At 39.0% G+C, this 13635-nt stretch overlaps 1 protein-coding gene, 1 non-coding gene and 1 pseudogene across 6 annotated transcripts in view; 2 read left to right on the top strand and 1 right to left on the bottom strand.

The window, feature by feature from the left end:
- MAN1A2 (mannosidase alpha class 1A member 2) overlaps positions 1–13635 on the top strand; it is a 167487-nt gene that overhangs the window by 39721 nt on the left and 114131 nt on the right. For all 5 annotated transcript variants that reach the window (XM_036272835.1, XM_036272836.1, XM_036272837.1 and 2 more), the window contains exon 4: positions 13228–13346. In XM_036272835.1, coding sequence (XP_036128728.1) covers positions 13228–13346 — 119 coding nt within the window. The remainder of the gene's footprint in view (positions 1–13227; positions 13347–13635) is intronic.
- Positions 1428–7555, top strand: LOC118637586 (annotated as a pseudogene).
- LOC118638100 lies at positions 9095–9201 on the bottom strand. Its single transcript, XR_004961057.1, has one exon. It is a non-coding gene; the product is annotated as a U6 spliceosomal RNA (small nuclear RNA).

Genomic DNA, 13635 nt, shown 5'->3' on the forward strand with positions numbered 1-13635 from the left:
GCTCAATGAACTTAGTGAGGGCCTCAAGAGCATAAAAAAGGACCACTCAGTAATGATGGAGGCACAGTTAGAAACGAAGGAGGCTTTAACTGAAATAAAGAGTAATTTACACAGATTCAATAGTAGAGTACGTTAATCCAAGAAGCAAACCATTGATTTGGAATATAAGGAAGCAAAAAATGCCCAATCAGAACAGCATAAAGAAAAAGGAATCCAAAAAAATGAGGATAGTGTAAGGGGCCTCTGGGACAACTTCAAGTGTACCAACATTCACATCTTGTGGGTGCCGGAAGGAGAAGAGAGAGCACAAGAAATTGAAAACCTGTTTGAAACAATAATGGCAGAAAACTTTCCTAACTTGGTGAAGGAAACAGACATACAAGTACAGGAAGCACAGAGAGTTCCAAATAAGATGAACCCCAAGAGGCCCACACCAAGACACATCATCATCAAAATGCAAAAGATTCAAGACAAAGAGAGAATCTTAAAAGCAGCAAGAGAAAAGCAGTTAGTTACCTACAAGGGAGTTCCCATAAGGCTGTCAGCTGATTTCTCAAAAGAAACTTTGCAAGCCAGAAGGGAGTGGCAAGAAATATTCAGAGTGATGAAAAGCAAGAACCTACAACCAAGTTTACTCTATCCTGCCAAGCTGTCATTTAGAATCAATGGCCATATAAAGAGTTTCCCAGACAAGAAAAAGTTAAAGGAGTTCCTCACCACCAAACCATTATTATATGAAATGATGAAGGGTCTTTTTGAAGAAAAAGATGAAATATATGAACAAACCAAATGGCAATGAATACATATCTATCGACAATGGAATCTACAAACAGAATGAACAGGCAGAACAGAAACATTCTCATAGATACAGAGAACATTGTGTTGGTTGCCAGATGGGAGGGGGTTTGGGGGAATGGGTGAAAAAGGTGAAAGGATTAAGAAGTACAAATTCATTGCTAGAATGACAAACCTTAAAGGGAAAGGGGTGGGGGGTGGAAAGAAATAAACCAAAGAACTTATATGCATAACCAATGGACACAGACAATAGTATGGGAAAAGGTGGGAGGGGGGGGCGGGACAGGGGAGGAGGGGATCAATGGGGGAAAATTGAGAAACATCTGTAATACATACAACAATAAAGATTTAAAAAAGAAAAACAACAACAACACAGTATGAGACATCAATGCAATAAGATCCATTTTATTTTATTTATTTATTTTTTGTTAATTCTCACTTGAGAATATTTTTACATTTCTCCTCAGACAGATTGGAGGGTGGAGAGGAGAAAGAGAGAGAGAGACACATCGATGTGAAAGAGACACATTGATTGGTTGCCATCTGCACAACCCCAGCTGGCGCTGAGGACGAACCGCAACTGAGGTATTTGCCCTTGGCTGAAATTGAACCAGGGGTGGGGGGATTCCAAAATGGCGCAGAGTGAATGGAAACTATACAGACCGTTTCCCAGGACCAAACTTGAATTACAACTAAAATAAAGACAAATCGTTGGGAAAAAGCAACAGAAAAGCAGCTTGCGAGGACCATATAAACAGGGACACTGACTTGATCGTGGTGGGATTGTAGAGGCATGTGAGGGGGTATGGGAACCCACAGACAGCAGTGGCCTTAGCTGGGAGCAGCGCCCTTGGATTAAACTCCCAAATGGCTCCATAGCCCAGAGCAGGGACAGACGCTAAAATAGCCACAGCCACTCAATTTGGGCTCCGGCAGAGGGAGTGTGGACTGGAACTGTGTGGGAACACTTGGGACTTGGAGGGTGCTCAGAGCTTTTGCTGAGTTGCAGCCATGCAAGATGGTGGCCATTTTACTCCTTCCCAGGGCTCTGGGGAGAGGCCGTGGCCCTTCCCTCGGAGATTCAACCCCACCCATTGGGCCATTGAAATGCAAATTGAGGCTCATTAACAACCAGCATCTGCCCCACCCTCGGGAAATCCCCTTATGCTCAGCACCTGAGGGACTTTTTTATTCAACAAGAACCCAAGGCTCTTCAAGTAACTGCTACTGCTAGCCTCCAGAAAAAAAGCTAGAGGTTAATTGAACCTTTCTTGGGCTTGCAACTCTACCCAGGAAAGTAAGACTTGAAAGTGGTGTTTAAGGTGGGTCCTCCCTGCCTCATCCAAACCCAGGAGAGGGAGCCACAAACAGCAAAACACCAACACCCACAGGGAAAATTTGGCAGGCTCCAAAGCCCACTGTGATAGCCAAAATGGTGAAACAAAGAAACAAAAGCCAAGTGAAAGAACAAGAGACCGCTAACAAAGAGGAGATAAATGTCAAGCAGTTAAGCAAGTTAACCGAGCTAGAATGCAGAGCCATGATCTTGAGCAAGCTCAACAGCATGAGTAAGGACATCAGCATCATGAGAAAAGACATAGAAATATTGAAAATCAACCAATTGGAAATTAAAAACCATCAAGAAGAAATAAAGAATGACATATCAGAAATAAAGAACACATTGGAAGGTCTAAACACCTAAGTAGAGGAAGCTGAGGACTTCATCAGTGAATTAGAAGACAGGGTAGAAAAAAATCAACCAGTCAGAAAACCAAAGGGAAAAAACAATGAAAAAACAGGAAGACAGCTTAAGAGAACTGTGGGACAACTGGAAACGTAATAATATTCACATCATAGGAGTCCCCGAAGAAGAAGAAAATGAGCAAGGGTTAGAAAATATATTTGAAAAAATAGTGACAGAAAACTTCCCTAATTTGGTGAAGGAAGAAGGCATTCAAGTTCAAGAAGCACAGAGAACGCCAAGTAAGAAAAACCCAAACAGGTCCACACCAAGACACCTAGTAATTAAAATGCCAAAAATTAAATACAGAGAGGATCCTAAAAGCAGCAAGAGATAAGCAACAGGTTACCTACAAAGGAACCTCCATAAGGCTCTCAGCTGACTTCTCAACAGAAACACTACAGGCCAGAAGGGAGTGGCATGAAGTAATCAAGGTCATGAAAAACAAGGATCTGAATCTAAGACTACTCTACCCAGCAAGGCTATGATTCAAAATAGAAGGTCAAATAAAGAGCTCCCCAGCCAAAAATAAGGCTAAGAGAATACATTAGCACCAAACCAGCACTGCAAGAAATGTTAAAAGGACTGATATGATTAGTGGAAGAAATAGGAAGAAAAACATAACCACACTAAACAAAAATGGCAATAAATAAGTATATATCAATAATCACCTTAAATGTAAATAGATTGAATGCTCCAATAAAAAGACAGAGTAGCTGATTGGATTAGAAAGCATGGCTCATCTATATGTTGTTTACAAGAGACCCACCTCACAACAAAAGACTCACATAGGTTGAAAGTGAAGGGATGGAAAGGAAACAGAAAGGAAAAAAAAACTTGGGTAGCAATACTCATACCTGATAAAATAGATTTCAAAATGAAGGCCATAACTAGAGACAAAGAAGGCCACTATATAATATTGAAAGGATCTATCCAACAGGAAGATACAACCTTGGTAAACATATATGTACTTAATATAGGAGCACCAAAATATATTAAAAATCTTCTGGAGGACTTCAAAGGAGAAGTTGACAGCAATACAATCATAGCAGGGGACATCAACACCCTGGATAGATACTCTAGACAAAAATTAGCAAGGTAATGAAGTACTCTAAATGAAGTATTAGACCAAATGGATTTAATAAATATCTACAGAGAATTATACCCCAAAACTAGAGAATTCACATTCTTCTCAAGTGCACATGGGGCATTCTCAAAGATAGACCACATGTTAGGACACAAACTAACTCTCTCCAAGTTCAAGAAGACTGATCATATCAAGCATCTTCTCAGATTACAATGGCATGAAACTAGAAATCAATTGCAACAAGAATATGTAAAGACAATTAAACACGTGGAGGCTAAATGTTATTAAACAATGAATGGGTTACTGAGGAGATCAAGGAAGAAATTAAAATTTCCTGGAAACCAATGAAAATGAGCACACAACTACATAAAATCTATGGGATGCAGTGAAAGCAGTTCTGAGAGGGAAGTTCATAGCACTACTGGCCTACCTCAAGAAACATGAAAAATTTCTAATGCATTATCTAACCTCACAACTTAAAGAATTACAAAGCAAACAAGAAGAAAGCCCTGGAGCAAGTAGAAGGAAGGAAATAGTAAAGATCAGAGCAGAAATAAATGACGAGACCAAAAAAGAATTCAAAGGATCAATGAAACAAAGAGCTGGTTTTTCGAAAAGATAAACAAGATTTATGGATCCTTAGCTAGACTCACCAAGAAACAAAGAAAGAGAACCCAAATACACAAAATCAGAAATGAAAGAGCAGAAGTAACAACTGACACCAGAGAAATACAAAAGATCATTAACAACTACTATGAACTATTATATGACAACAAATTCGACAATCTAAGCGAAATGGACAAATTTCTAGAAACACAGTCTCCCAAAACTGGACTGGGAAGAGGTAGAAAACTTGAACATACCAATAACAACTAAGGAAATTGAAGAGGTAATCAAGACTCTCCCAGCAAACAATATCCCAGGACTAGATGGCTTCATGGGGGAGTTTTACTGAACATTCAAAAGAGAACTAACACCCATTCTCCTTAAACTATTTCAAAAAATTCAAGAAGAAGGAAGACTTCCAAACTCGTTTATGAGGCCAGCATAATTCTAATTTCAAAACCAGTAAAAGACACTACAAAGAAAGAAAACTACAGGCCAATATCCCTGATGAACATAGATGCCAAAATCCTGAACAAAATACTAGCAAATTGGATCCAGCAGTACATCAAAGAAATTCTTCACCATGACCAAGTGGGATTCATCCCAGGGATGCAAGGCTGGTACAATATTTGCAAATCAATAAATGTGATACACCACATAAATAAAATGAAAAATAAAAACCACACGATTATATCAATAGATGCTGAAAAAGCATTCGACAAAATCCAGTAGTATCTATTTCTGATAAAAGCGCTCAGTGACGTGGGAATAGAGGGATCATATCTCGACATTATAAAGGCCATATATCAAAGACCTATAGCCAACATCATACTCAATGGGCAGAAACTAAAAGCATTTCCCTTAAGAACAGGAACAAGACAGGGATGCCCACTTTCGCCACTCTTATTTAACATAGTACTGGAAGTCTTAGCCATAGCAATCAGACATGAACAAAAAATAAAAGGGAACCAAATTGGAAAGGAGGAAGTGAAACTGTCATTATTTGCAGATGACATGATATTCATAGAAAACCCTAAAGACTCCATCAAAAATCTATTAGACTTAATAAATGAATTTGGCAAAGTAGCAGGATACAAAATTAACGTCATGAAATCAACGGAATTCTCATACACCAATGATGAACACACAGAAAGAGAAACTGAAAAAACAATCTCATTTACCATTGCGGCAAAAATATTAAGATACCTAGGAATAAACTTAACCAAAGAAGTAAAGGACCTATTTGTAGAAAACTACAGGACATTGAAAAAAGAAATAGAGGAAGATATAAAAAAGTGGAAGCACATACCTTGTTCATGGATTGGAAGAATTAACATCATTAAAATGTTCATATTACCCAAAGCAATCTATAGATTCAGTGCAATCCCCATCAAAATACCAATGACATATTTCACAGAACTAGAACAAATACTTCAGAAGTTCATATGGAATCAACAAAGACCCCAAATAGCCACAGCAATTTTGAAAAAGAAGGACAAAGTAGGTGGGATCACAGTACCAGATATTAGATTATACTACAAAGCTACTGTAATTTATTCCTTTAAAATGTAGACCCAGAGACATGGAAGTAAGAGGGCGGTGGTGGGGGGAGGGAAGAGATAAAACACAGAACTTATATGCATGTACGCATAACCAATGGACATGGACAACAAATCTGGGGATGGGGGCTGGGGTAGAATTGGGAGGAGGGTGTCAATGGGGTAAAAAAGGAGAAACATCTGTAACAAAATAAAATTAAAATTTAAAAAAAAAAAAAAGGAAAGTTAACCCGGGACTCCTTCGTCCACAGGCCGACATTCTTTCCAGCTGAACCAAACTAGCCAGGGCCTCCGGATATTTTTCCATTGATTTTTTTAGATAGAGTGGAAGGGAGGGAGAGAGAGATAGAAACATTAATATGAGATAGACACATTGATTGGTTGCCTCCGTGCGTACCATGACCAGGACCAAGGATTGAAACTGCAAACCAGGTACATGCCCTTGACTGGGAATCGAACCTGAGACCCTTCCATTTGCCCGCTGTGGGCCAAACTGGCCAGGGCAGATCATTATATGTAATGGTTAATTAAAATGAGATCCTCTTGACCTCACCCCAACCCTAATCCTCATCTTAATTCTCAGTGTAACCATAACTCTATACCTCACCTTAATCCTCACCCTAAACTCTCCAAAAAATAAAAAATAAAATAAAATTAGATTCTCTTGGAGCAGGTTGGTGGGGCCTGGCAAGCACCACCTGGTTCTGGAGTAAATAAGGGAGAGACTCTCCCAAGCACTGTAATTGGAGTCCATAATTAGAATCCAAGTGGGTAGGGAGCCGATACTTGCCACCTGCTCAAGTCTCTATAAAGCCCAGTGTCTGGCCGCCTGGCATACCTTTGTGTGGTGGGACTGTTGCTTGGTGCCCTGAACCCCTGGCCCAGGCCCCTTAATAGGCTCCATGTGGACTCGCAGCAGTGTGTGTGGCCTTCTGGCATCCCTAGGAGCCAGTGGCCCCACACGAAGACCCTAGTGGGAGTTGGGGCTTGGTGAGCAGTGAGCAGTGGCGTTGGAGTAGAGAGCTGGGGTATGTACCTAGGCCCCCCCCCCACCCCCCCGGGCCTTGGCGGCAGAGGTGGACCTGAACACCTCCACCAACTGGAAGGAGGCAAAATCGTTATCTAAAGGACCTGAGTGACAAGCAGTGGGACAAACATTACTTCTGCAAGGACTTCATCAGACTGAAGAAGATCCCAGCCTGGAAGGAGATGGTGAAAGGGTTGACGGTGAATGTGGAGGAGCCCAAGTACAAAAAGGACAAGCCTCTCAAAGAGAAGATCTCTCTGTTCCGAGGCAGTATCATCAAGCTGGAGGTAGACGTCATCGTCAGTGCCGCCAACAGCTCCCTGCTCTGAGGAGACAGTGTGGACTGCTGCATTCACCTGGCCGTTGGGCCCGTGCTTACCCACAAGTGCCAAATCAAGCAGAACCTCGAGACCGGGGAGGCCAAGATCACCAGCCAAGTATGTCATCCACATAGTGGGGCCCATCACCCACAGAGAGCCCAGCTGCTGAGCTCTGCAACTGCTACCTGAGTAGCCTCGACCTGCTGCTGGAGCACCGGCTCCACTCCAAAGTATTCCTCTGCATCTCCACCTACGTGTGGTTACCCCAACAAGGCTGTGGCGGAGATAGTGCAGGCCGTGCTGCATGAGTGGATGGAGCAGCACAAGGACAAGGTGGACTGGCTGATCATCTGTATGTTTCTGGAGAAGGACGAAAATATATACCCACAGCGGCTCCCCCATTACTTTCCAGTGGCCTGAGGGCACCCCGTTTCACACCCTGACCACAACTGACTTGCGTGGGCCTGCTGGACCTCACTTCCAGCTCTATGAGATCTGGGGAACCTACAGCTGGGCCTGGGCCTGGCCACCTCATCCCTTCCCTCAACCCCCTGCCCCTCAGGGGCCCCCTAATAAAGACCACCATTGTTGCAATAAATTAATTAACTAATTAAAGTACAATAAAATTAGATCCTCTCTTCAAGTAAATATCTCTTTATATTAAACTCAGTGGTAAATAGTGAGCCCTTTTAAAGTATTGGAGTATAAAAGTGTACTGAAAACAGTTGGATATTAATTTTCTACTTAAATTGATTTTAGAGAGAGGAAGGGAGAGAGAGAGAGAGAGAGAGAAACATCGATTTGTTGTTTTACTTATTTATGCGTTCATTGGTTGATTCTGGTATTTGTCCTGACGGGGGTCAAACCCATAATCTTGATGTATTGGGTCGATGCTCTAACCACGTGAGCTACCTGGCCACGACTTAACCTTATTTCTCAGAACATTTTTTTATTGTAAATTTTTTTTTTTTTTAATCCTCATCTGAGGACATTTTTCCATTTTTTGTACAGTGTGGGAGGGAGAGAGAGGAAGAGAGAGAGAGGGAAACATCAATGTGAAAGGGACACATCAAGTGGCTGCCACCCGCACGACCAACCAGGGCCGGGGACAAACTGCAACCGAGGTACATGCCCTTAGCGGGAACCGAACCCGGGTCTCTCCGGACCGCAGGCGGACGCTCTAACCGCTGAGCCAAACCGGCCAGGGCATAAATTTTAAATATATATTTTTTCTCTATTTTATATTATTTCTTAAAATTTATTTATTTTTGTTACAGATGTTTCTCCTTTTTCCCCCACTGATTCCCCTCTCCCTCTCCCTCCCCTCAGAACATTTAATGTGTTAACATTAATCAAATAGATACTGATCCTAGTCAAGGTAGTAAGTAAATAACATACATTATTTCATTTAATCATTGCTATAACTATGTAAAGAAAGATTGTTAGCTGAATTTAAATTCAGAAGATAAATGAGCTTTCATGTAACTTTAAAAATTTCACTCCTTAGAAGTCAATACAAGTCTTTTAGTGAGCAAAAGGATGTTTCTTAACTGAATGTAATTTTGTTAAAATTCTAATGGAGAAGTTTTGGCTTAATGTTTTTAAAAAAATAGAATTTAAAAAAAATGAAAGGCAGTTTTAATTTTTGGTAATTTTGTCAGACGTCTTCAAATGTGAACTTTGTAGATCACTATTTGGTTAGGTTGGTAAATGATGAGTGGAGCCTTGCAGGTTGAGAGTACTAACAGGCAAGTTCTTGCTAGTTTTCTTTACTTCTTTCTTTAAAAATCTTTTTGTTCTGTACTTTTCTCTTTCTCATTGTGTAACAATTTTTTTTATTGTTTATATTTATTTTAGAGACAGTGGAAGGGAGAGGGAGAGAGAAACTTATATAGTGAAGAAGTCAAACACAAATTGGTGTCTTTCTCTTCCTCTAAAAAAAATAAAGACAACATTCTTAAAAATATGGAATGCTTCATGAATTTGAGTGCCACCCTTGTGCAGGGGTCATGCTACTCTTCTCTGTATTGTTCTAATTTTAGTATATGTGCTGCCCAAGCAAGCACTTCTTTATTTTTAATTTATTAACTTTGCCTTTAGTTTTTCCAATTTGTCTGCTTTGTTGATTAAGTTTATCAGTATTTTTCTTTGTACTAGAATGTTGTGAATTTATTTATCTTTGTTCTTATTAATATAAAATTTTTGAGTTACAAGTTCTCTGAGAGCTGCTCTAGTTGATTTCTGTTCTTATAATAAATTATTATTAATGTTTTATATATTCTGCAATGTCATGTTTTACTTCTTTGACCTAAGGGTAGTTTTAGCCCTTTTAATTTTTTTTCCAGTTGAAATCTTGGGTTGTCTAGATAAACAATCATAGTGATAGCCAGTATTTCAATTTTGCCTATCTCTGCCTTGTGCTTTTAGCCAAAGGCACAAACCTATAAACTTTGAAATAAGAACCAACACTGGGTGTGGGAGGCAGCTGGTTGATGTGTCTCTTTCACATTGGTGTTTCTCTCTCTCTCTCTTCCTCCCTCTCTCCCTCCTGCTCTATCTGAAAATAAATGCAAAGATGTCCTTGAGTGAGGATTAAAACAAAAGAACAAACACTGGTTCTATTAAGGATTTAAAATAAACATGATAGCCTGGCTCAGTGGTTGAGCGTCCACCCATGCACCAAGAGGTCGCCAGTTTGATTTCTGGTCAGGGCACATGCCCAGGTTATGGGCCAAATCCCCAGTGGGGGCCATGCAAAAGATGGCCAGTTGATGTTTTCTCTCATCGGTATTTCTCTCTCTCTCCCCCTCTCCCTTCTCTTTCTAAAAATCAATAAAAGAAAAAAAAATTTTTTAAATAAAAATAAAACAATAAAATGAAATAAGCATGATAAATATTTTGGACAAAATACTAAAATAAAAAGACACATATTTAAGTCATTATGCAAGAGATAGGGAGTTTTTATCTTTTTTTCTTTTTTAATCCTCATCCGAGGATATTTTTCTGTTTTATCTTCAGATAGAGTGGGAGGGAGGGAGAGAGGGAAGGAGAGAAAGACAGGGAGAGAGAAAGAAACATCAATGTGAGAGAGACACATTGATTGTTGCCCCCTGCATGATCCCAAGCAGTGTTGGGACCAAACAGCAACCCATGTACGTGCTCTTGACTGGAATTGAACCTGCGACTCTTTGGTCTGCGGGTCGACACTCTAACCGCTGAGCCTAACTGGCCAGGGTGAGTTTTTATCTCAATAAAAGCTGAGGAACAAGAAAAGCAAAAGGAAAGGATGTCTGTAATAACCCAGAACAAACATTCTAGTTAAAATCAACATGAAGAGAACTGAATTGGGAGAAGAACAAGTAATTTATTAGAGTGTGGTGGAGTACTTGTCTTGTTAGTGGGAAGATATACTTGATAAGTTGAAGAAATTATTAGGAGCACATGAACAAGAAAATGTGGTTGTAAGTGAAGGACAACCATAAGAACACATTTGTATAGCTTTATTTATTGATTTATTGATTGATTGATTGATTGATTGATTTTTTGGTTCATAAGGTAGTTCTGTTTTTTTTATATTTTTATTTATTTATTTATTTATTTTATTAATTTGTTTATTTTTGTTACAGATGTTTCTCCTTTTCCCCCCACTGATTCCCACTTCCCCCTCCCTCCTGGCCCTGTCCCCAGCTTTGTTGTCCATGTCCATTGTTCATGCATACATGCATATAAGTTCTGTGGTTTATCTCTCCCCACCACCTCCTCTTCTGGGGATTGTCAGTCTGTACCCTACTTCCACGTCTCTGGGACTACCCCATTCCTCAGACTGTTATGTTCATTCTATTCCACAAATAAGTGAGATCATATGAAACTTGTCTTTCTCTATTTGGCTTGTTTTGCTTAGGATAATACTTTCCAGGGCCCTCCATGTTGTCTCAAAGGATAAAAGATCTTTCTTACAGCTGCGTAGTACTCCATTGTGTATATGTACCACAGCTTTTTTATCCATTCGTCTACTGATGGACATTTGGGCTGTTTCCAGATCTTAGCTATTGTAAATAGTGCTGCTACGAACATGGGGGTACATATATTCTTTCTGATTGGTGTTTGAGGCTTCTTAGGGTATATTCCTAGAAGCGGGATCACCGGGTCAAATGGCAGTTCAATTTTTAATTTTTTGAGGTAACACCATATTGTTTTCCATAGTGGCTGCACCAGTCTGCATTTCCACCAGCAGTGTACTAGAGTCCCCTTTTCTCCACACCCTCACCAACACTTGTTGTTTGATGATTTGTTGATGGCGGCCATTCTGACAGGTGTGAGGTGATACCCCATTGTTTTAATTTGCATCTCTCTGATGATTAGTGATGTTGAGTATTTCTTTATATGTCTCTAAGCCATTTGTATGTCCGATTTGGATAGGTGTCTAGTTCCTCTGCCCATTTTTTAATTGGGTTCTTTGTCTTCCTTTTGTTGAGTTATATGAGTACTCTATGTATATTGGAAATTAATCCCTTATCTGATATATCATTGGCAGTTATGTTCTTTCATACAGTGGGTTGCCTTTCCATTTTGATGATTGTATCTTTTGCTATTGTATAGCTTTATTTTTATTCGATCAAAGGTAAGTGCTCTTGGCCGAGAATCGAACCAGCGGCCCTTTGGTGCTCGGGCAGGTGCTCTAACTGCTAAACCACACTGGCCAGGGCAGAAGAAAACACTGTTTACCCAGTAGAGAAAGGAATAGAAGAAAAAGGGAAAGAAATCAAACTTAAGTAATAACAACTGCTGACTCCTAAAATACCACCAAGATAACTTGTTAGTAAGACAAAACTTTATTTTTGTTTAATGCTTACTTTGGTAAGGTAGATTACTACTTCACCAGAGCCTTAGTAGCCTGTCAGATGGGGAAGGAAAAAGTTGAGGTATTTATTGAGATTTAAAATCTGGTTTAAGGTGGACCTTTCAATTGGAGGATGCTTGTTTATGATGATCAGATAAGGATCATGATATAATAATTTAGGATTGGTAAGCGGAGAATTTGTAGGCAAGGAGTGGAGTTTTGGAGTGTAAACCATCATGTAATACTTTCTGTTGAAGAGTTGATGGGTCTTTCAGGAAGTTCCTGGAATGAACAATAAAATTATTTTGCAACATTTATCATTCTAAGCAAGAGACTCCTGGAACAGTAAACTCTTATGAAGACAGTGTAATAAAACATCATGTAATGTAGATAGTAAGCTGTATGGATGATTTTCATTCTCAGAAGACAGAAATAATAATTGCATTCCTGGGGTTAGGGAGGACCCATCTGCTTCCTTTTATTTATTCTTTTACTATGCTACTAGGTTTGTTCGATAACATTTTATTCAGGAGTCATGCAGTTATATTCATTAGTAAGATTGGCCTGTTTTCTTGTCATGTGTTTACAGTATCTAGTTTTGGTATCAACTAGCTTTTTTGAATTAGTTCCTCCCTTGTGGAAATATTTCCTTTAAGATTAGGAGTATCTCTTTCTTGAAGGTGGGTAGATATTTTTATTTTCTCTACTCACGTTTGCTTTTTGGCTTCCTTTTTCAGTGTGATCAACCTGCTCTTTGATTGTTAAGGATTATTATAATTTCTGTTCCATGGTTATCTAGCCTTGTTGTATTATTAGTTTTAAGTATATATTTTGACTTTTCTATGAATTTGTACCAGAAGAGCATGATTGTCTTATGACTTAGCTTGTCATCTTAAACCACCCTCCTATTTCTTGAATTAATCATCTTTGGTTTTAAACCTAATTTAGTTAAATAGATAGATCTCATATTATGACCAGGAAGAAAAGTAAGGATAATTATAATTTTTGTTTTTTAAAAAGCTTTTTAGTTGTCATTGTGTCATCTTCAGAAAAATATATTAAACAATGTATATTATCTATTCATTGTTTTCTATTCATGTATGTTATCGATCAACATCGAAAAGTGAACCATGTTGGATATTCTTTTTGGTCCATATATTTCTATTTTGATTTGCTTTTTATATATAAAATATTATAATTGACCTTATGTGAAAGCCTTCTTTTAATGACAGTTTTTCCTTTCCAAATATAGGAAGTTCACAAATGGGTGCTACCATAGTAGATGCTTTGGATACCCTGTATATCATGGGACTTCATGATGAATTCCGAGATGGGAAAAAATGGATTGAAGACAGCCTTGACTTCAGTGTGGTGAGTATACAATTGATAAATTCTTTGACTGACTATAAAAAGACATAATATCAAACGCTAACGGTTTTGAGCATTGTAGTTTTGAGCCTTTTGCTAGCCTTTTAAGAAATCCTAAGTCCCCATTTTTCTTTTGGGATTATCAGTTATTATTTAATTTTTATATAAAATATATACTCTCACTATCTTCATTGTACTTTTCTTCTCTTTATCATTTGAGGCACTGTGTTAAGGCAATAATAGTTAGAGGGAAAAACACTGAACCAGAAATATGAGGAAAGAATATATCGTA

Source organism: Molossus molossus, unplaced genomic scaffold (assembly GCF_014108415.1).
Source record: "Molossus molossus isolate mMolMol1 unplaced genomic scaffold, mMolMol1.p scaffold_m16_p_20, whole genome shotgun sequence".
In the NCBI taxonomy this organism is placed as follows: Eukaryota; Metazoa; Chordata; class Mammalia; order Chiroptera; family Molossidae; genus Molossus; species Molossus molossus.